Source organism: Cyanidioschyzon merolae, chromosome 13 (genome assembly GCF_000091205.1).
Source record: "Cyanidioschyzon merolae strain 10D DNA, chromosome 13, complete genome".
NCBI lineage: Eukaryota > Rhodophyta > Bangiophyceae > Cyanidiales > Cyanidiaceae > Cyanidioschyzon > Cyanidioschyzon merolae.
Genome location: NC_010139.1, coordinates 97,979 through 120,811, shown reverse-complemented (window position 1 = coordinate 120,811; position 22,833 = coordinate 97,979). Strand labels below are relative to the sequence as shown.

At 55.1% G+C, this 22,833-nt stretch overlaps 6 protein-coding genes across 6 annotated transcripts, besides 5 other annotated features; 2 read left to right on the top strand and 4 right to left on the bottom strand.

Moving 5' to 3' along the window:
* Positions 1 to 1,170: 1,170 nt before the first annotated feature.
* CYME_CMM056C (hypothetical protein) lies at positions 1,171 to 2,298 on the top strand (the record flags this gene model as incomplete). Its single annotated transcript, XM_005536921.1, has 1 exon — positions 1,171 to 2,298. One exon carries the CDS (start codon positions 1,171 to 1,173, stop codon positions 2,296 to 2,298), a length of 1,128 nt encoding a protein of 375 aa, XP_005536978.1.
* A 2,151-nt stretch (positions 2,299 to 4,449) lies between these two features.
* On the bottom strand, positions 4,450 to 5,559 carry CYME_CMM055C (hypothetical protein, conserved; the record flags this gene model as incomplete). Its single annotated transcript, XM_005536920.1, has 1 exon — positions 4,450 to 5,559. The coding sequence occupies one exon, from the start codon at positions 5,557 to 5,559 to the stop codon at positions 4,450 to 4,452; it is 1,110 nt and encodes a 369-aa protein (XP_005536977.1).
* Positions 5,560 to 6,730: 1,171 nt separating this feature from the next.
* Positions 6,731 to 7,060: a sequence feature (possible transcribed region).
* A 491-nt stretch (positions 7,061 to 7,551) lies between these two features.
* Positions 7,552 to 8,413: a sequence feature (repetitive element).
* A 662-nt stretch (positions 8,414 to 9,075) lies between these two features.
* CYME_CMM052C (transcription factor APFI) lies at positions 9,076 to 9,987 on the bottom strand (the record flags this gene model as incomplete). The annotated part of the gene is made up of 1 exon (XM_005536919.1): positions 9,076 to 9,987. One exon carries the CDS (start codon positions 9,985 to 9,987, stop codon positions 9,076 to 9,078), a length of 912 nt encoding a protein of 303 aa, XP_005536976.1.
* A 1,878-nt stretch (positions 9,988 to 11,865) lies between these two features.
* On the bottom strand, positions 11,866 to 12,903 carry CYME_CMM051C (hypothetical protein; the record flags this gene model as incomplete). The annotated part of the gene is made up of 1 exon (XM_005536918.1): positions 11,866 to 12,903. One exon carries the CDS (start codon positions 12,901 to 12,903, stop codon positions 11,866 to 11,868), a length of 1,038 nt encoding a protein of 345 aa, XP_005536975.1.
* Positions 12,904 to 13,773: 870 nt separating this feature from the next.
* Positions 13,774 to 15,416: a sequence feature (possible transcribed region).
* CYME_CMM049C (hypothetical protein) lies at positions 14,683 to 16,197 on the top strand (the record flags this gene model as incomplete). The annotated part of the gene is made up of 1 exon (XM_005536917.1): positions 14,683 to 16,197. One exon carries the CDS (start codon positions 14,683 to 14,685, stop codon positions 16,195 to 16,197), a length of 1,515 nt encoding a protein of 504 aa, XP_005536974.1.
* Positions 16,198 to 17,451: 1,254 nt separating this feature from the next.
* CYME_CMM048C (pre-mRNA splicing factor ATP-dependent RNA helicase PRP43) lies at positions 17,452 to 19,629 on the bottom strand (the record flags this gene model as incomplete). The annotated part of the gene is made up of 1 exon (XM_005536916.1): positions 17,452 to 19,629. One exon carries the CDS (start codon positions 19,627 to 19,629, stop codon positions 17,452 to 17,454), a length of 2,178 nt encoding a protein of 725 aa, XP_005536973.1.
* A 922-nt stretch (positions 19,630 to 20,551) lies between these two features.
* Positions 20,552 to 21,945: a sequence feature (repetitive element).
* Positions 21,657 to 22,833: part of a sequence feature (possible transcribed region) that runs on past the window's edge.

The following is a 22,833-nucleotide window of genomic DNA, read 5'->3' as shown; positions in this document are numbered from 1 at the left end:
CTGCCAGGCCTCTAACACGTGCTCGAATTACGACGATTCGCGGGGCCGGGCGCGTCGCCATCCCCGTCCAGCGGCCTCTGCTGCAAAGTGCATCGGCCGCCATTGGTGATACATTTTTTATCGTCTACGGATGAAGCATCGATACCTTGTGCAGCTGATTACTCATGACGGTATTTCGTGACACGGCATGCTCGCATGGACGCTGATCTAGCCTATGGATAGCCTGTGGTTGCTGGAAGCGCCTGTGATGCTTTTCGCATTCTGTATTGTCTACGGATGAAGCATCGATACCTTGTGCAGCTGATTACTCGTGACGGTATTTCGTGACACGGCATGCTCGCATGGACGCTGATCTAGCCTATGGATAGCCTGCGGTTGCTGGAAGCGCCTGTGATGCTTTTCGCTCATAGAATGATGCCTCCAGTGTGGCTTCCACCGATGCCCGCTGATCGAAGATGTTGACTGCAAGCGATCGCTTTCAAATCCGTGAAAACTTGCTCATAACATTCTCCTGTGAGGTGTTGCGTTCCCTAAACGGGTACGCAAGCCCACACGCATCCACAGTGAATACGTCTGACGCCTTTTCTGTTTCCCCGAACAGGTCTACTTGGCAAGAGACGCTGCCATTTGTTGCGGGTACTAGGCTTTGCGACGCTAGGGCGAACAGGCCGCATCGGTGCTCAGCAGGCATCCCGGCAGATGTTATGCCCAGCAATACCCGAGTCGCACAAGCGCGGAAACACAGGTTTCCGTTTCCCGGCTCTGGCGTGATGCATCACGTGCTGTCGGCATCGCGCGATGGACACCGGAGTATGCACCGATACCCCGACGGGAGCAAGGTCGGCAACCCACTGCCATGCAACACCACAAACCGCATGTTGCAGCCTGCACCACGGATACCTTCGGGATAGTATTCACCACGACGTCGTCCGAGCGTGCTGCATATCGCCAGCCTGCTGGAGCGTCAAGCGCTGCCCTCCAGCAGCAGCAGCAGCACGTGCGTCGCAATTGTACAGGAATTTCTGGCGCGCTGTCGCAGCGACACACGTTGGACAACGCGGCAATCTCGCTGCGTGCTGCGGCTCTTTAAACGCGCCTGACTGCATTCCGCTTCGAAAGCGGTGCTTTGAACGCGTTCGTGCGTTATCCGGCGAACGCTGATACGACTTTATGGACCCGGAACCGAACTCACTATGTTGGGCAGTACTGAATGGAAACAACCACGTTGGTGGCCCGACCCGAACAGTGCCCAGTTTCGTGACGCGCGTGGTGCGTCCCAGCCCCGCGTACGGACGCAGCGGACGTCGTTGCGCTGTCCAAAAGTCTGGGTGCGAGTCTGCTGCGCTGCTGCCGCGGAAGCGGTGGCGGCGATGGCGTCCGTACACCTCCCGTAGTGCGTCCGTCGCACCAGCAGTGGTTCAGGCGGTTTCAGAACCCAGTCCTGGCTCCGAGGACGCAGAACGGGTACCTCGCAGCGACGACGACGTGGACGTGCAGGTGTCTGCGTCGACCGAAGCCTTAGCGGAGCGTCTGCTCTCAGAGATACACCGAAGACTGCAGGAGTCGCTCGAGGGTCAGCTGAGGGTGGAGCTTGCTCGGCAACGGGCGATCGATCGGATCGACTTACTGGTGGCTGTCGAGCTCGTGAAACTCCGCGAGAAGCTGCAGCTGCTTTTCGACAGCTATCGAGAGCGGCTGACCTTGCGGACGGAAGAGATGGATCGGCGCGCTAACGAGCTAGCACCCTCGTGGGCACAGGTCGAGGAGCGCCTGGAAGCCGCGCAAGAGCGCGCTCGCGTCCTCCGTCAGACACAGGACGAGATCGAGTCTTTGCTGCGCGGATCACCGCATACACCAGTGCCCCGGTCAGGTGCGGCTCCCAAACACGCCGAACGCACGTCACTTGTACGGTTTGATGAGAGCGCTGGCGCAGCGCTTCCGAGTCGGCAGGCATTGCAGCAGGGCAGTGCATGGCGTCTCGAGGAGGAGCAAGCCCTCTCTCCCTACTGGGTATTTTTCTATGGCTGGCTCAGCGCACTCGCGGGTCTAGAGGCGAGCATGGCGGTCTCGAGTGCGCATGGTGTATCTGCATACACGGCGCTGAGCGGCACAGTGTGCCTACTCCTACTGGGTCATGCAGTGCGCCTTGGATGGGCAGCGAGACGACAGCACCAAGCGACTCGTGGTCAACAGCCTGCGTTGCCGTCGTGCAGGGTCGTGTCGTCCGGCACGCAGGCCGCAACAACGCCATCAACGGAGGGCCAGACCGAGCCAACCTCGCTGCAGCAAAGCGAATAGCCGGCCGCCACCGTGGACACACCATTGTCTATGTATCGAAAGCGAGGCGCGTCATCGCGGCTGGTGGCGCGCCTGTGCCGACAGCGGCATTCAAGAAGCCGCAGCTGCCAACACCCGCGGCGATTTGCTGAAACGTTTACCTCTGCAGAATCTGCGCTACTGACGAACGTCTGCATTTGCGCAGGCCACGGTATGCAAGCGTCGATCGCGAATCCATTCAGAATTCTGTACAGACTGATGTAAACTATGATGAAAGAAACAGATGCCTGTATCCTGTACATGTTCGGTGCTTGCGTCTTGGATGGAGCAGCGGCAGTGTGCTTCTGGATGCAGCACGCTCTCTTTACATGCGTTTCATGTGGGTTCGCTGGGTACAGCACCACACCCTTTTCCATCGCATAGCGACAGCAATAGGCTGATTATCAACGTGCACGCGGCTGGCGCCGTGTATCGCCCGGCGATCGCAGCGCGCTGCTTTCGGCGACGCCGCCAGCGAGCGATCCATAACCCCGACGGCTCTGCACAAGCAGTCGTAACAGCAGCAACGCGTCTACGCTGTTGAATGGACACGTGCGTCATGTGAAGCACCATTCGATGCTGGTCCCGCGCCAAACGCGAATGCATCATGCAGTGCAGTGCAGTGCAGTGCATCGGGCAGCGCGAATGATCGCTCAGCAAGTCTTGCGCTGCAGTACGTCGCATGTGCACGCACAGATCGAGTGCGTGCGTGGCACGGGTCCATGCACCAGCACGCATTGCTATGGACACGTAGGCGTCACGCATGCGCCACCGTTGTGACAGCAATGCGAATTGCATCCAGTCCGCACAGCAATGGCTCGCTGTACCAGCAGCCTCGTCATCAATGCATCGTCTGCATGCCGGCAACGGTGGACAGCTGCGTGTCATTCACGAGTGCCGAGCACGAGTATTCAAGTTCGCTGATGTGCCGCTTATAGCACATTTCTCCAATGCTAACTTTCGTTTGTCCCCAGCACCTCTGCAGTCGTGTTTCCACTTTTCCGTCGCGCGCTCGTGAGTATCCCATAGTCCAAGGCGCACGTCTGCAGGTCGCGTTTACCACTGCTCCGGATCGGACCGACGTACTTCGGTGATGCCCTGCTCGGAACAAAAAATAGCTTGTTTGCGTTCAAAATGAGCTCTACTGAATCGTTGCGGATAAACGCGAACAAGCTGGTCGCTCATGCCCCTCTTCCGCGTCCAAGAGACGAGATGCGCTGGCGCAAAGGCCTTGCGGGACTTTCTTTCTTGGAGACCACAGTCGCTCAGGTAACGCTGCGCTTGGTCGTCGAACATCGCTGCGGAATAATATGTTTTCCAACGAGTCGTGACGCCTACTCGATGCAACGGGGCCGGGGCAAGCCACATCAAAAACAGCCTCGGTTTGCATCACGGTGCAAGTGCTTGGTGAAGCAGAAGCGAGCGCCTTTCGGATTCTTCCAGGCTACGGGATGCATGCGGGGCTGCACCCAGTTTTCGCCGTCATGAGGCATATTAAACAAGCGGGCAAATCCGCATCTCGTGGCCTGGTTCAGGATGGGTCGGTGGCACCCAGGACTGCTCTTGTACGGGCATAGATTCCGGTATCTCGCACTCGCGCTCATCCAAATACAAGATCACTTCACCGCCAGCAGCGCGCTGGAAAAAAAGCAATCAGCTCTTGTGCTCGCTCTCGTAAACTGAAAATCATGAGCATGCACGTAATGATTCCTCCGGCGGTTTCAGCGATGACGGTGATGGCACTCGCAGGAGAGCCCCCCTTGGATCGTGCACCTCTTGCTATCACGCGAACTGAACGTTTCGCTTGCATTGATAGGATTCCTCGCCGCCAAGTATGCCGAGCTGTCCAGTGAATGCAGCTGGCATGTGTAAGATGAACCGCTTCGATATGAGCTTGACTGCGATGCACCTGCGTCGCCGCGCAGCAAGCTTGTTCACAGCGCGTACATCAGAATCGCTGGCCGTGTCGTGCGCGCGCTCCGAATATGTGGCATCTTTCTGCAGCATAGCTGACCTCGTTGGGCGTCTGGTGCACTAGTCAATATTGTGCACAAGATGCTGCGCATCGTGTTGTGCGCCATGCCATGTTCTCTCGTCCAACGCAGTGCATCATGTCTTCGATGACGATCTATGCTACTTTGAGGCGTTCGCAGCTTGCATTTGTGAAACGAGCTTCGAGCGAACAAACTGCCGAAAAGCAACCATTTCATCGTCGGTGACCGGTGTCCCAATTCGTTGCGAAACTTGTGCCCGCAGCTGGTTCATGGTCAAGGAATGAAGTCGGTCTTTGGCGTCTTGCAGGATCGTCTCCAGTGCTTCCGTCACCTGAGCCCGCAGCGTCCGAGTTGATGATTTCTCTTGCGCTCGCTCGCCACTAGGCGAACGAGCTGCTTTCGGTGCTGCCACTGCGCGGACCGTTGAGGAAGCCGATGGTGTCCGCTTCACTCGAGGCGCATGAGAGACAAAGTCCGCATCGGATGACGCATCCGACGGTACGGAGTCGGAGTCATCCAGCGAAGCCTCGGAAGCTGCCGACGATTCGTCAGAGAGCGTATTCGCAGCTGCATGCATGGAATGGGAGTCCTTGGACTGTCTCGGGCACGGATGCGGGCGCTGTCGTCGTTTCGACGCGGTGGATCCTTTCGATGGAGTCGCACGGCGTTTGCGTCTACGCTGCGCTGCTGCAGCGAGATCGCGCCGTCCAGGCCAGATAAACGGATGCTCTAGGAAGCGCATGATACGCTGCGTTAGATCTTCTTTTGCCCCCGTTAGAGGCAGGTCGAGCACGTTGCATATTGGTTTCAATTCGTCCATCCGCAGGCGCATGAGTCGCTGACGCATTCGTTGTCTGCGTGCATCCGCCACCGACGGTGGCTCGTCAGCGGGGACTCCAGCCCATTGCCGGAGGCTCTGCTTTACTTTGAGATGCGTACCGGGTCTCCAAAAAAGCAAAGAGTGGATTGTTTTCAGAGTGGCATCTTTCCCCGAGAACTTGTTCGTGATCATGTAGTTGATATTCGGTATTTCGCCTAAAGGAACTGGCGGACCTGTGGGCACTGGATCCAATTCACGATGAACGTCTTGTTTCCGGGGTTGTTCCGCGTCGTCTAGGTCTGACAAACGCTGAACTCTGGGCGAGACTTTCTCAGCGTCCACGTTATCGTCGACCCGGAACGTGTCGTCTGCTGTTCCAGTGTCGACGAGAACCACGTCTGTCGGGGCACGAAGAACCGCAGCGTTCATATTCGCAGGTCTCGACAGCGCTGCAGGTCTCAGTGTTGCTATCTCGACGCCAGGCACCAGTCCCGCTATGCACAACGCGTGCCGCCGCTTGCCTAGACGGAGCTCCCCGACTACCACGCCGCACCACAGTCACGGCAAGCTGCAAGTCGTGGAACTATTGAGTTCGTGTCTAGAGATCTTGAGTCAGCGTTTCAAGCGCACACTCGCCGGCAAGTTGCGGCGTGTACGGCTCCCTGGCGCTCTACGGAACGTCGCACGCGCGAGGTCACCTACCTCAGTGGCGCGAGCGGCAAGCGGCGATTTCGAATTTTATTTTTGATGAAAAAAGTTTACACTGGTCAGCGATCCCAGATTGCGAAATGGGTATTGGCTTTCTGGGCAGCAGCCATCATGATGCACCCTACCATCAGGTTCCATTATCCATACTTCATTTCGGATGTGCGGGTCGTTTCTTATGTTCTATTGTGCACTGAGTGTCTGATTTGAGCACCCGTCATAGCACCTGTACCGCTGGTGCGGATGCATCATAGAGAATGAACGGCTTTTCCACACCACTAAGGACGTCGGCTCCGGGAATGCTACACCTGATACTGGGTCGGGACATATTGTCATTCTGGGAACCAGAAAGTTGTGTTGATAGACGAACTGCCTGCGCCAGCGCGAAGCGATATTCTGAGAGTCTACCACGGCCAGGGTGACGCCCGCGGACGCAGCCTAACAGCCGCTTATCCCAGAATAAACAGCGTTGCGGGCGAGCCGCTCAGATGTCACCACAGCACCCGCCACTGCAGAGTCGCACGGAGCGCAAACCGGGCACACTCGTCTGGCTCGCAGGACCTTCCACCTAAAAGGTAAACTCTCGGCAATGAGGAAAGCTTTTCTCCCTTTGAATTTGCACCATAGACGATGACAACAATGCTATCTCATTGCTAGTTTGCGGTTCGTTGCTTTCCTTTTTCTATAGCGCGGTCGATATGCGCATCTCGGGATCAGGAAGGCAGGAGACACGACGCGCCTCTCGCCGTTCAAGAGAAACGTGATCCTGATGATTAGCGTGCCGCTCTAACGTACGTGCTGTAACGATGTTACAGTCATAGCCAAATACGGTGTTTGACCTCAGTTGAGTTTCAACCTTCACATTACTGTATTCCAGTGAGGTTTCTTGGTTCATGGCAGATGCTTTCAAATTGAATTCTTTTTGAAACATAAAAAATAAACGTATGGGTATAGAGGCGGAGGATTCTGGAGGACCAGTATCTCCGGTTGCCGGAGAAAAACGAAAAACAGTGCCGAGTTCAGAGTAAAAGGAGAAGACGAAGAAGCAAAGGGCGGAGGCCCGACGTCAAATGCTGCAAGAAAGACGACAGTACGACGAGATTGTACTGACAGCTTTTCTTCGACGCGGTATCAAGGATCCCTTCAAGCAAAAGTTGCGAGAGGCCACCAGACACCTTGTCGCGTCGTACTCCAGCAGTGTTCGTAACGCTTCTTCAGGAATAATGCATTTGGTGAAGGAGACGTGCCACGACGTAGCGGACAACAAAACATTAGAGGCTCTGGAAGAATTTTTCAACAAGGCCATTATCCGGCACTTGATGCTTGGCACCGGGCAAACGTCGAGCGTAAACGATCGAGTACATACCCTACAGGAAAATCACGCCGAATACCGCTTCACGGTGCTCGACACAGGAATGACTCGGATATGCACACTTACGATGCAATCAAGTACCTCACGAATCTGAAGAACCATATGACCATGAACCTGGAGCGTTTCATGAAACGCTCCATATTTGCGCTCTACCCAGGCATCTCTCGCAGAGGAAAATAAGCGATTATCAATGGCATCATGAACGATCGCCTGCATGAACAGGAGATCGAATCTGTCGACGAGAAGACATCACGCAGGAGCATGAATGAGGCTTCCGTCATCCGTGCGGCTATTCAAGAGCATCGTGCGGTCTTGGGGCTGGCGAATCCAGCAGAAAAGATATCAGAGATGAAAAAAGATGTTATTCCCTCATCTTGCGGTATTTCGTGTTTTCGGACCGATAACTCGAACGCATGGCGGAGATTCAGCTGGATGCGGAAGAAAATGAAGATTCGGAGAGACAGAAGGCTTTCCTACTGGGGAAGCGCTTCAACGTCGTGCTGCTGTGCAACATCACGTCCTACTTTGAGCCAATCGATTCCAGCGCCGTTCACGGCAACATAGAGGAGATCAGCCTTGAGCTCGACGTCCATAAGAAGGAGTTCAGCAATGTGACGAGCCGATGCGCGAGCTTTCGAGCCTTTCTAGAGTTCCTGGCAACTCAAGCTGCTCATTTCGAGGAGCTGTGGAAACTGTACACAAAGCCCGGCGGGCTCGTCAGCGAATGAGGCTGTGCTGCAGGAAGAAGCATGCATTCGTGAACTTCTTCAATCAGTTGAGCGTCTTTAAGGAAGACAAGAGTCAAATGCTCCTAATAGCATACGGAGCATGGCGCTGGGTGCCTCAGAAAGGGAGCACACCGGCTCCGTCGACACTAGCGCACGAGCAGTGCGCACAGCGTTTTGACACGGTCCCCATAGATGCGTTCCGAAAGACATACGTGCACCATGAGCTGCGATGTACACTTCAGAAAGTCGGGATGGAAACGGGCCAGTCTATCGCTCAGGGGATAGAAAAGTACGAAGAGCTGAAGCGCATCAAACGGCAAAGAGTGCTCGAGTTCGAGAACTCCTTGCACTGGCGCGTTCATCCAGCGGCAGGAAACGTACGGAGTTCGTGAACGGGGACGTCAACGCCGCAGTCAATATCAGGAAATGTGCGATACCGCAGAGGAGACCTCCAAGCCTGTCATGAACCAACTTTGTGGACCGACCTCGTAGGCTCGAACTGCACAAGTAGAAGTTGAAACGAGTAGTAGGTCGCCGTTCGAGAACCACTGGGAAGCGTCTGCACGTCGGTGTATGAACATACACCCGATCATGGTCATGCACTCAAACGCGATGAATACCTCGTGCATGGGCAATCGCTCTTCAGGTGAGTATCTGAAGCAAGCGCGGAGCACGGCGTTTCTCCATCCATTTCGTAGTGATTGTTTACGCTGGTGCGAGAGCATGGATACGGAATGCTCACAAGCGGCCTTTTCAAGGTGTATCTCGTCGTGCCTTTTGACGCTGTCACCAGAGCATGGTCTGCTGTTCCCGAGACTGGCCTCTTCAACGCACGTACGTCCAGCTTCGTCATTCGATGCTTCATCGCTAGGCGCATGTGAGCGGGCACGACTTCAGTCGATGTGCTCCAAGGAACGCCTGGATCGCCTGCTGCGATCACATGATGGCCATCGATCATAGTTTCGCTCGAAACGAACCGAAATTTCACCAAAATCGCTCGTTCAACGACCGATTCAATGATTCCTCCTAACTATTGCCATGGTTGCCTTTTATCTACGAGCACGCACATTAAAAAGCATGCCAGAGCATGTGGCGGTGCACAGCACAGTTGCCTGGTGCGTGAGGTTGCGCGGCCGCCTCCTAGTGCCCAGCCGACACCTGCTGCCGTGCATCAGTCGACGAGGAAATCTTTGTTTCCGGTTTCCCGCTGCCTTTTGGTGCACCAGACGCGGCCAATTGTCGTTCGTGGGCCAAATAGGCCTTCTGCGCGGCCATAACGTCCTCTTCTTTTCCAAGAAGACCGAGACTGCTCAAATAGTCTTCGCTGCGTTCCTCCCAGAGCAGAGCCGCCATTTGCTCCGCATCCAATTGGTCTGGCGTCTTACCGCATTCTGTGGCATGCATTTTGGCAAGCTCGACGTACTGACTACATTGGACAGCGAACTGCTGCTTCTCTTCGGCAGAAACAAGGCGCACGAAGCGCGCAGGCGTACCCAACCACAACTGGCCGGCACCGACAACAGTGCCCGGCGGCAGAACACTCCCCGCTCCGATCACTGCACCGCTTTCGACTCTGCTCCCGTCTAGAACAATGGCGCCCATACCAACAACCGCCTGGTCCTCAACAGCACACGCATGAAGAATAGCTCCGTGCCCAATCGTTACCTCGTTGCCAATGAAAGTGGGTAACGCTCTCTCGAGCTTACCGCCTCCAGAGGCGACGTGAATCACGGCACGATCCTGTACGTTGGTTCGCTCACCGATGACCACCTTGTTGACGTCGCCTCGAATGACGGCGCCATACCAGACAGAGCTCGCAGCACCGATAGCGACGTCACCGATTATAGCAGCATTCGGAGCTATAAACTGGACCTGCGGAGAAATTATGGGTTTTCGATCAACCAGGTTCATGATTTGGCGGTGTCGGGACAAGTAAAGCGCTTCTCGATAAGCAAAGTTGCCTTGCAAAAAGCAGCCCGCTCGATCGAGTGCCTGTCCCGTCTCCCGTGCCAGGTACCCGAGGTGATAAAGAAACCGCCGAAACACGGACATTATGCGATAGCCGTTAGCGACCTCTGCCCGATAGGAGCTAGAGTTCGGCGCGTCTTGCACGTTTGTATGGTCGCTGTTTTCAGTGCGACCAGTACGCTCCTGGTACCGTGTCGTTACGTATAAGCGTACGACTGCGCAGCCTGCGATAATGCCGCTCGTATCGGAACACAACCGGGCGTGTAGCATGCGCGCCCCGCACCGATCGCCTCTTCAGGGGCGTTCCAACTGGAATGCAATCTTTGAACCTATTTGTTCAGAAAAGTCCCATGCGCCCAACAAGCGCACGCCACGCGGAAAGCATTCTTGTTCGTAATTGTCCAGAATCGTCCCGTGCAAACATGACGGTGTCTGCGTCTTCCTGTGCGTCCGATCGATGCAGCGAACGTGCATCGCCTGTGTATACGATTCCGAACGAGCGCGTGGTAAACTCCACCGTCCATACATGACGCATCCACATGGTCTCCCGGTAGCTAGATCGGGTTCCGGGGCGAAACGTACGATCTATGCGACGGGCTTCAGTGTCAGTGGTGGGCATCTCTCTCCGCAGACCTCTCGGAACGCGCGTCATACAGAGGCGCTGCAGCTGTTCCGCCTGGCTTCCACTCGGCGTCACGTTCGGGTAGCTGTGCGACATCCGTTCGCTACCCCGAGCATCGGGTCACGGTGCCACGCGCTCACTCAGGATTCACATGATCTCTGCCAGTGAGTGTTTCGCCCGCTGAAACAATCACGAGTACCGAGTCATCATCGGTTTCAATGGCAGTGGCAGCATGCAGTGGTTGTGTTCCCGACACGCTTCTAGCAAGCGCTGGGCGCACCATTTCCTCCTTCGTGACCACCTCCGACTCATCCCTCGCGCTCGATGTCCGTGCGATGCACAGTGGTGGATTTCTGGTTCGCATGGGATTGTGGCGAATGCGAACCAAGACCGATGCATCTCTCGTCGAACAGGCACCGCTCATTGGATGAGATTCCTCGGAAGCGTGACGGACGTCCATACTCCATTGATTTCCATGACAGGCGACTTGAGGACGCATCATGCATCGACATGAAACTCGTACGCTTCCAGCAGCGGCAAGTACACAATCCGATCGTGCGCTGAATGCTCGGGCGTAGACGGAATCACGGTGGCGAAGCAGCATCCCTGGCGCACGGCTTCCAGTCGCAACTGGGCGCAGGCGCTCTGCGATCCAGGATAACCATGACAGAGACAAGTATGCTTTTTGTCCAGTGTTCGGAAACCACGACAGGACTCTCGAATATCGAACGCCGAAAACCTCGCTGGGAGTACCAGCAACCGGCTACTCGCTCTGGAAAGGGAACCCTTGCAAGACTTATCGATGGCGGTCTCTTGCGAGCCCAGCACGTTGTGCTCAGGAGCCCCGGCTGGCGCTTCTCGGCCGCATTTCAGGCCAGCGAGCTCGGTGACAATCCGACGGACGTGGCGGACGTGTACCGTGCAGATCGTCTACGAAAACATATATCCATATTCTCAAGTTTATGAACAGCGTTTCGAATCATGACAGGTCGCTCAGAAGCGACCCACTGAGCTTCGCGTTTCAAAACTCGTCAAGATCCCGTCAACGTCTATGATATTTGCCCCAATCCGAATAACTCCAATGCTCCGCTTTGCGAACATGAGCACACATTCGCATACTCCGACAGGCGCACGACCGTACCAGGCACTCATCGACTGGGCGTGTCATCGCTGCACAATCGTTGATGCGTACTCGCGCGTTATTCGTTCCAAGGAGATGCTCACCGATGCGCATGATGATCGCCGCGTCATCAACCGGTTTCCACTTGATCCGTCAGGCTGCTCGCATGCAAACAAAAAAAAGAACAGGTCTATGTACCCATCGAAATCGCCCTACCCCGCTAATCATAGTCAAAGTCATCACTGAGACCGATTGGTCCGGTGGCACGGCTACCGAACCCGCCGTCATAGTCAAAATCCACATCAACATCTTCGTCCAAACTATCCAACCGATAGTCATCGCTGTCATCATCCAGTACCTCGTCTGCGTCGTAGTCCGTTGTATCGTCCTCGAATGCAGTGTCATCATACTCGGAATCCACGTCCAGATCGCCTTCGTCGATCATGTCATCGATTTCGAGATCACCATCCACAAGAGACTCGTCTTCAAGCAAGGTGGGTTCGTCGGGATCGACGTCCGGTAGCTCATGGATCGAAACATCGTCTCCAAATGCGACATCCTCTACATCGTCAAAGAGCGCCTCGCTGTCGTCACGTTCCCGGCGACGTCGACCAGCTTTCGAGGCCCGAGCGGGTTCGGTGCCCTCCACCGGCGCTCTGATGCCGCGCTGACCTCGCTTGGATTTCGTACCCGTTGCGTCGCTGGGCGCTCGCTTGTCTCGAACTCTCAACAGGCCGTCTTCCTGGAGCATATCGAGGATGGATGGCTCGAGCTCCACGATATGGTACACGCGCTCATCATAGTCATACTCCTCGACAGTTGGCATGTCCAACTCCGCCTTCAGCACATCCGAAAGCGGGTAGTTTTCTGGGTAAAGTCCGCGCGGACAGACGGGCCAGTCCTCGTCGCTGTCCCGCTCCCAGCGATATGTAAAGTCCTGCTCCTCGACAGGTTCACGGAGCTCTCCAAAAATCGAGACCTGAAACTGCTCCAACGGTTTTAGCACCGGTTGCTCTATCCCAAACTGATTCTTTTCCATCTGGGGCTCGTTTCGAATACGCGCGGGTCCGTAGGGGTCGCTGTCCAGCTCGGCGTACTTCTTGGCGATGGGGTCACCCGGTGGCGGCCGCAACGCCACCACGCAACCACGTCCACTGGAGCGCGGTCTCCGCTGCCCCAAGTGCAGACGTCGCCGACGCTCAAGTTTCTGCCAAGAAAGACTAGGCCGCGCAGCGTGCAGCAAACCGAGAACGAACATCAGCTTGGCTAGCTCACAAGCAGTGCTGAGAAGGAACTTCAGGAACAGATCTCAGCAGTTGGAGTATTCACGCGATGAAGGCAGCGGTTGTCCATCGCGCCGGCGGTGCAGCGGCGGCGGTGGCGGCGGCGGCGGATGATTGTGTACACTGGATGCACTTTGCTTGGGTGTTTGAAATGCCATACACCCATAGTAGGGGAAAACGAATAGAGAATTCCATGTCGGGCATGGATACTAGTATATTGGTCTTCTCCCAGGTTTATCAGCGGTGGCGTTTGCTGGCCTTCCGTGTGATTGCCTGCTTTTCTTTTCTCGTATCTCCAGATTGAAAGACTTTGGTCACGCATCTCCCTCGAGTACCGTTTTCCGCAGTCGACGGAGGTTGATGGCAGCGTTCAAGTCCCGATGACTCGGCTTCCCGGTGTCAGCGACGCATTTGGAGCAAAGGTGGGGAATGCGATCTACGAATCGCTTCTCATGCTCACCTGCTTTGAATACAACATCGTTACGCTTGTCGCGGCGTTCACATTTTGACTGTGATCAGGTGTTTCAAGATGTCTATTGAACCTTTTTCTCCTGCTCCCAGGGTTGCCTTGTAGCGCATGCACGCTGGCTTCTTCCCTTGGTACTTGCTCTTGACTGGAAGCAGAGGCTCCCCCCAGGGATGTGCTCGTCCGTTTCCGCGCCCAACTGGGTAAAAACTACGATCGCAGGCATTTTCTGTACGCGAACTGTTCAGCAAGGTCTCTGTTCTGTCTGGATGCGCAATCGTACGCTGTTCCATTCGACTGGGGGTTCATGGAACACCATGTTGCCCATGATGAACCAAGAACCGGAAGGAATGTCCAGACTAGAGAACAAGTCGACAGGTCCTGACCCGTTTACGCTCCCTTCTTGCCACGCACTGACGCACGCTTCACAGTATACGGTCGCTGCGATGGCTCCAGTTCTAGCTCGAAACCTTTTCGCATGCAAACGGACGAGACGGGAGCCTCTGGATACAAATGATGTGAGCAGCATCATATGTGTATCGAACGGCCTCTCGCTGATGGCCACAAATAAAGCAGGATTTTCCCTCCGAACGGGAAGGATTCCCTACAGTCAACATTTCCGTGAAGGTTCCGCATGAGCTGGTGAGCAAGTCGTAGTCGGACGACGTGAAGTTTCTCTCGCCCTGGAATCAGCGGCGCGCATTGCTGTGCCCCGAGCGGCCTTGAAACAGGAACATCGAAAACTTGAAGAATGCGTGACTTGAGCATGCTCCACGTAAAGAAAAGAAGAAGCTTAGAGGCATGCACTGATGCACGGCATAACGGTACCTGTTATTTTGAGAACTCTTGCTGGAGCGCGTCGCGAATCATCTTCAGTACGATAACAAAGCGAAATCCAGATGGCAACGAGTCAAAGGAGCGACTCCGAAAAACGACCGATAATCATAAAACTACGTATGCATCCGTAAGCCGTCATTGCTGTATCTCGAATTCCGATGCAGTGCGTTCGAAACATGGTCGGAAACATCGGAATGCAGGAACAGAGCAAGCATTTCCGTGTCTGATTTCAGTTACTGACACAGTCATAGCATGTCTGAAGGAGCTGGGATCGATAAACCTGATCATGCTGCCTTGTGTACGCGAATGCTGCTACGAACCAGCTCATACACCTGAACTCTTTCGCGAGCAACAGGTTAACGCTGCCCTCAAGGACGCCATCCGACGTGTCTGCGCTCAGGGCTGTAGCGCCGCTGCAGCATCCGCACTAAAACCCTAGTCCTGCGTTTGTATGTGGCGACAGGTGCTGCTCTGTGGACTGATCTTCGAACTAGTACGAAATCTGGCGCTCTGGTTCGCCTTCCACCAACCCAGATCGGAGCTCGATGCGCACTCGCTGCCAACAAGTTTGTTACAACGTGGAGCGCGTTCCGCCCGTTTCCGTTTGCACGTTTGGCGGCACCGAACGGCGGGCGTCGTCTCCAAGCAGTACACGGAACACGTCTTAGAAGTGCGCTCACCGTTCTGCTTTAACTCGACCAACGCAGTGCTCTTTATCGAAGCGAGTGGTTCCCAGAGGTCCGTGGACCCCGACGCAACGCACCGTGTGCAGAGCTTCCTCCAGCAAAAGCGCGTTCGAGTCGAGCGGGTCACGTCGCTGGAACCCGTACGACGCGCGATTCCCAACCTGACAAATGAGACGCTTGTCCTCAACTGGTTCTCCAGGGCTGCCTACTTTAACCCGGCACATTTCGCCGGAGAATGGCTCGCGAACTGGGGCCTTCCCCGGCAGTTTGGCGCCTCGGAGGGAAAGCGCCACGCTCCGGTGGTGCTCTGGTGGCCAGCGCACGCCCAGCACGCAACCAGTCCGTTATACGCCTGCGGCACTGAACGCGATAACCAAAGCATATTCTGTGTATATCTGCATGCAATGGTGACTGCGTATTCGAGGCAACAAGGCCGGGAGCTTCCGTTCCGGCGCAACACGGTGCTGTGCGGCTCTCGGCTGCTCCTGCCTGGACTCTTGAAAAGTCGTTTCTTTCGTTCACCAGCTGATGCAATGGCATGGCGCGCAGCTGTACTCGATCATCTGGGTATGAAGAGCGCACCAGCCCAGCGGACTATGCTCCCAGCGGATACCAGCGGTCGTGACCAGTGCAGGGCGGTCCCTTCGATAATGCCGCTGTGGCACCGACCGTCGCCACGGCTGCAGGTGACGTACCTTCGCAGAGGTGCGGAGAAGCGCTCGCAAGCCGCATGTCGTCGTCGATGCCTTGCGAACGAGGATGCTGTGGTTGCATTACTCCGCCGCTATCGCGAGGCCTACGCCTACGACTTTACCATTGTAGAGGCGAGCGCGAACGATACCACGCGCAGCAGTGTTCAACGGCTGGTAGAGATGATTCAGCGAACGCATGTACTGATATCCGTTCATGGTGCCCAGCTCGTCTACGCTAGTTTACTACCACCGTGGCGATCAGCGCTGATCGAGCTCTTTCCCTACGGATTCCAGCACGACATGTACGCTCATGCTGGCGGAGCTCCGGTCCATTACTTCTCCGTAGAGGGTGATTCGCCTCCGATACCGTCGTCACCATTACCTTTCTGGGAGCGCGAAACCGATGACATGGATGCTGCGGACCTGGATTTTGCGGCAGCGACGGCGACTGCGCACTATCCCGATTCCCAGACCAGCAGTCGTGTGTATCTCCGGGATCAGGCAGTTCAGGTACCGCTGCGTCCGCTGCGTCGTGCGCTCCAAGTAGCGCTGGCGACCCTGCGTGATCAGGCCTGCACTGAGTCATAGGGAGCATGACCTCCAGAAGTGTACGAATGAAACCGCCGCCAAGGTCTGCAGTCGTTCACAGGGCACGCCCGGAGCGATGTCGTGCTGGATTCTGCTACTGCTACTGCTGCTGCTGCTGCTGCCTCGGATTTGATGGGTCCTTTCGATGGAGGTGCGCGCTTCTGCCAGCGTCATCGCCGCTGCATGCAACCACAAAACACGTGGAGCTGGCGCTCTGCACGTTTCTGGGGTTTGCACCAGTCCGCGCCTCATTACCGAGGCAAGGGATACGCTGCCTCAAGCAATGCTCCATTCGAATCGATAAGCTGTGAGGCGGCTGCACTCCCGCCTGTGGTGCGATTCTCTATCACTGGAGAGAAAATACGCAGCCGTAATGTCCCAGTGGCTAGCGCTTATAGAGCACGAAGCAAGCGTCTGCACCGCGTCGTTGAGAACGCAGACTCGTACACAGGCGAGGCGTCTCGTGCGCGCCTCGCTGTGAGTTTCCGCCTCAACCGACGCCGGTGACAAAGTCCTTTGCCCACGTTCGGCGATGCTTGGCACTCGGCGCATTTGCCAACACCATACGCCGTCTTCGCGGGAACTGAATGAAGCTCGAGGTATCATGTCGTGTGAAGGCGTTGCGAGTCTGGTATGCGTTTGGGAACGGCGGAGGCACGCTGTGTAAGTCGCCGTATGCAACGTACGCCTAGAGGCACGCGTTTAGCGAGCTATCGCAGACGCGTTCCGATACCCTCGCGTTCATCCGCAGTACTCCATCACTGGTGCCAGCAGAGCGACGTGGCAATCCCAAATGAAAAGTGGCTTTCAAGTGAATGCCCTGACGATTACGCCAAGGTCGTTCTGTCTCGGTGCAGAGACCGTAGCGGCATATCTAGCGTTGCAGTGAGCACATGCACGAGACCGCACACCCGTAAGCCGCTCGCTCGTGCGATGGATGGATAGATGGATAGATGGATGCCAGCCCCGTTCCCGACGAGAAGACTGGCCTAGCGCTGACTGAGCATGGAAGCGTCTCGATAGATACGAGGGCCTCCTCTCTGGTTACCGATGACCGGTGCGCACTCTCTCGTGTATTCGAGGCTGGCGAAACTTGCTCTGTGCGATTGAGTGTTCACCACTCACCCATGGATGCGAGTTGTTCCGTATCGCAAGGGCAAGCACGTTCGCATACACCCGAGGTTGGCGCTGCAGTGCTCACCGGCGAGACGCCGCAAACTTGGGAAATACGTCAAACCTTATTCTGGATGCAAGTCACGGTGCCGCGGAGCGCCGCTGTCCTGTTAGACGGGCGGCGAGTTCGAGCGCCCTGCGCGATGCTCCTTCCTTGTATTCCAGTAGATCGTAGTATTTTGTAGGCAGCTCGAAGAGCCACTTCGGTTCAATCTGGCTCACTGTTCTAATATAGCTCCCGGTTGTAAGTACAAACTCGTGGAATACTACCCACGAAGGTCGATGGCGAATGACGCTGCTGGGATGAAGGCCAACGAGCTGTTCATCCCGAATCGTCAAGTAATCCCGTCGTCGCATCCAGAATGCAGTTTGCGAGAAGAACCCTTCCAACACACAGCGACGCAGTCGTATCCAACGGTCCGGAGCGCGCCTACCCGGCGAGCAGATACGTAGACCCATTCGTTGCATCATGAGCTCCAGCTGTCGGCGGATGTTCACCGCGTGCATGAGCGCTCGATCATTCAAATAGTTCTCCGCACACCATTGGCGATCGCAGCCGTGGTCCATGAAGGCCTCAAAGACGCGCACCAAAGTGGCGTGATCGCTGTCGGATACAACGAAACGCTGCTTTCGAGCGTCGGCCTCGTCTGCTTGCTGACGTGGACGCAAGAAAACGTTTGGGACGGAGAGCATGGCGGCCAGTGTGATTGCTTCGTTACTCGATCCGTGACGTGGCGACTCAAGCAGCATTCGAGCGATCTGTATATCGAGTGGAAATTCTGCCATCTGGCGTCCCAGTTGTGTCAGTTCGACTTCTTCGTCGACGGCGCCCAGATAGAAGAGCATCTCCAAAGCCCGGATCATGGTGTCTGGCGCCGGCGGGTCCATGAAATCAAAGTGAATAAGATCATGAATACCGAGTTTCTTCAAAGTGAGTACGACGTTGCAGAGATTGGAACGAAGGATTTCGGGATGTGAGCGCGCCGGCAGCTCTGTTCGGAAAGCCTCCTCTGTATACAGACGATAACAAATACCGGGACGGGTTCGGCCTGCGCGACCTGCCCTCTGTCTTGCACTGTCTTGGCTGATTGGCGAAACCAAAAGCGATTCCACGCGAGTGCTCGGGTTGTAAATTTTGACCTTGGCAAAGCCTGGATCAATCACATAGGTAATCCCGTCGATAGTGATCGAGGTCTCCGCTACGTTTGTTGCGACGATGACTTTGCGGGCCTCCGGTGGGCGTGGCGGCTCGAAGACCCGCTCCTGTACGGACATGGGCAACGCCGAATACAGCGGCAGCACTTGCAACGGCGCTCCGTGTTTTCGCGCCGTCGCTCGTGAGTAGTGACGCAGGCGGCTACACATATCCTCTATCTCTTCTTCACCGGTGAGGAAGATCAGCACATCCCCAGCCGGTTCGTTTTCATGAATTTGGCGTACCTGCTGCTCCACTGCGAACAGATAGTCGAAGACAGGACGCTCTGCAAAGCGAATATCCACGGGATGCATTCTACCGCTTACATTCAGCAACGGAGCATGGTCAAAGTAGGTGCAAAAATGATCACGTTCCAGGGTTGCGCTCATCACGACCATATGCAGTTCGGGGCGCTGCTTCAGAATACCCTTGAGAAGACCCATGAGCACATCCGTGCTCAGTGTACGTTCATGGGCCTCGTCTAAAATGATACAGTCGTAGCGCGAGAGCCTATCATCTTGGAACGCCTCGCGCAGCAGCATGCCGTCCGTCACATACTTGAGTCGCGTCAGTTTCGGATGCGAAACGTCTTCAAAGCGAATGGTGTAGCCGACCAGCTCGCCAAGCCGCACATCCATCTCATGCGCCACCCGAGTCGCAACGCTTACTGCAGCTATGCGTCGTGGCTGGGTACAAGCAATACGCTGAAACCCCGCCTCGAGGAGGAGCCTCGGTACCTGGGTTGTCTTCCCTGAGCCGGTCTCTCCCTGTAGGACAACGACGCGGTTTCGCTTAACGATTTCGACGATTCTTTCACGCTCCTGGAACACCGGAAGCGCCCGTCGCTTCTCCTCGAGCTGGTAATAGAGGCTCGAAAACGGTTTACCTGTCCAGGGATTGCAGGGGCCTGCGGGCCCGCCGTTTGTCTCGCGGCAGCGACTCGGCCTAGCAGAGGTTTCCATCGACTCCAGCTCGTGAGCGATAGTTCGCTTCGAATTAGGCGGTGGCGATTTCGCTGTCGACACTTGGATCTTGTGGGAGTCTTCGCTTGGTACATGCGTCATATGCGTGAATGCTTCCACGAAAATCGTGCAGTGTGGTAGCAACTTCGAGAATGCGTACGCAGCGCTCAGCTTGAACAGTCGTTTACGTCAAGCTGTGGGAAATAGTACACCTTGCTTCCGAAGAGCCCCCTACAGTTCGATGCTAGGTTTCTTGCGGGCCACAACGACGAAACGGGAAAGCGATGATGCCGTGCGGCAAAGCGGCGAGTAGCCTTTGAATTTCTCCCCAGAGCCGACGCCTGCGAATTCCAAGCCAGGCTGGCGTGTCGCAAAGAACGAGGTTCAAAGTTGGTATGTCAATCGCAAAGTTGCTGCACAATGCCTCTGTTCCGTGGGATAATTCTCGTGTGGTCTCAGTGAAAAGTGGTAGCGTCTATGGAGGAGGCAAATTCTCCTGCCTGAGACCTGATGGCGCTCGCAAGGCAGCGGAATCGGCTCCGCTTCGTTGATCCAATGCCATGAGAAGTACGCCCAATGAGCGGAACTGGTCATCAGTAGCCGCAGTGACCCACCTTATCCGCGTGCGTCAAATTGCATGCCTGTGAGCAGTGTAACATTGCCAATACTGGTCCAATACCCGTCGGAAAAGCGGATCCATCTCATGTCTTTCGTGCGCTTGCATTCAGTAGCCATAGGAATACATGTTACATCCCTCGATGCTGTATGGTAGAAACGGATTCGTCCTGTATGGACGTTGTCTCAGCAACTGACGTGTACTTGGGGATATGTACGATTCCGGGTGCGGCATTCGCACCTGATGGCATCTCCATGTGCTCCTTTACTCCTGCATTCCACGTTTCACTATTCAATCTTGCATTCATTCTTCCCGATTCTCGGTAATATGTTGCTATCGATAAATTTAAAAGATGCATGTTGTTCTGGCATAAGCTGCCGTCGATACCATCTTTCCTGCATATGGGAGTGCAATGGTTACGATATTCGTGTTTCCGGGGCCCGCGCCAACGACAATGTCGTTCTCATGCACTTTCTGTGTCGCTGGATCCTCCCCCTTCCCATCTTCATGCTTCGTCACGGGCAATGTCGAGGACGGAAGTGGACGGTCCGCATTCAACCGCCGGTAGTGGACACTCACATGGATACGCCATCGGTTTCGATGATCCCAGTGAATACCTTTTGCTTGCTCGTATTGAGACGTTTAAATTCGAAGATATTCTTCCTGTACTTCTCCCGGTTTTCACCCGTAAATTCCTTGCTGCCTACATCGAACTCCAGACTGAGCTCCCTCATGGTGCCTTAGTGGACGCTGGAATCGATTGTCACAAAATGCGACTCGATCTCGCATATCGGAACGACGTTGAAGCGCTTATCCAGAAGTGCAGCCGTCGGTCTCTCCGAGTCTTCATTTTTCACCAAATCAGCTCCATCTCGGCCTTGCGTTCGAGTTCTCGCTTCAGGAACAGGAAATACCGCAGGATGAGGGGATACCATCTTTTTTCAACTCTGATATCGTTTCTGCAGGATTTGACAAGCCCCAAGACCGCACGGTGCTCTTGAACAGCCACACGGATGACAGAGGCTTCATTCTTTCTCCTGCATGGTGCCTTCTTGCCGACGAATTCGATCTCCAGTATGAACTGGAAATCGTTCGTGATGCCATTGATGATAGCCCATATCCCCTGGCGAGTGAGGCCCGGGTACAGCGCAAACACGGCGCCTATCATGAAACGTTCGAGGTTCATAGTCGGATGGTTCTTCAGGTTCGTGAGGTCCTTGATCGCCCCGTATTCGTAAATATCTGCGTCACCCATGTATCGAATACCGCTGAGGCAGTGCTCGGCGTAATTCTCGGGGAGGGCATGCACTCGCTCATCTGCCCTCGACGCTTCCCCGGTGCCAAGCATCAGGTGACGAAAAAGGTTTTGTTGAGAAAAATTCTTCCGGAAACTCGACTGTTTTGATGTTCGTCACGTCATGATATATCTTCTTCGCCAAATGCATTAGTCCTGAAGAAGCCTTTACAATACTCAAGGTGTGCGACTCAATACGGTTTCTGATAGCCTCTCGCAGCTTTTCCATGTACGGATCCTTCATATGTTTAAGAAGACAGGATTTCACCGCCATCTCGCCGTACAGTCGTCTTTCTTGCAGCCTTTGACGTAGGGGCTCCCTCTTTTGCTTCTTCGTCTTCTCCTGTTCCTCTTTGCTCTTCCATTTTTTGTTTTTTTTTCTGGCAGCCAGCGACATTGGGCCTCCAGGATCACCTACGTGCTTTACCATCACTTTCCGTTTTTATCTTTTTGAAAAAGAGCGCACTTCGAACGCTTCTGTTATAAATCGCGAAAAATCAGTTGAATATAATTGCTTGAGGACTGAAACACAGTTAAACTGAAAATTATACTTTGCCACGAATACAACGCACGTACAACATTAAGGGTAGACCAACAAGAAAACGTACTGTCATGCTCGCGTTTCCCTCCAACATTGAAATTCGCGTCATTCTCGTGACTGCCTGATCTCTCAGGTGCGCGCATCGAGCGCGCTATTTCGAATAAAGCACAGAGACTCTCGATTCACCAGCCAATATATGAATATATTCCTTGCCGCCCTGTACGATGAACTTGGAAAGGGGGAAACGTTCCCGTAACTTTGAAAGTTCACCTTCGAGGCGGAACGTCCCTGGAACTGTACGAGTCTGCCGAGTTTGCGCTTCGTGCGACTCTGCAGTGGCTGCTGCAGCCGCGAAACCTGAGCAGCTCGCCCGCCACGCATATTATTCTGAAACTAGGTGCAGATAGGCAGCGTCTGCACGTTTCTCAGGTCGCAATGGACTCCTAGTGGATCGCTTCGCGCTGCCGCAGGCAGTTCGTCTATTAGCACAACTTGCTGGTTCCCAGCATGCTGATCAGTCCCGAATCCGTGTCGAGTGCACCCCGCCATGATCCGACGCCCTCAGTGGTATGGCAATGCAGGTCCGGCTCTATGACACATCTGTTCCAGCGCCACAGGGGGATACGAAACAACCGGCATGCGGCGCACGATAGAACATAGGCAATGACCACTGGATCCGAGTAGAAGTATGGATAATGGAATTTGGAAGTAGGGCGCGGAGCAACGGATGCTTCACTGCGCGCGAATATAAAGCGCACTGCCGGAGAACGCAGGTCCATGGAAATGTCCTTGTCAATCTAGCAAAGAATTCGCCGTCGCCGTCGCCGCTGCCGCAGAATCACCACACATTCGCCG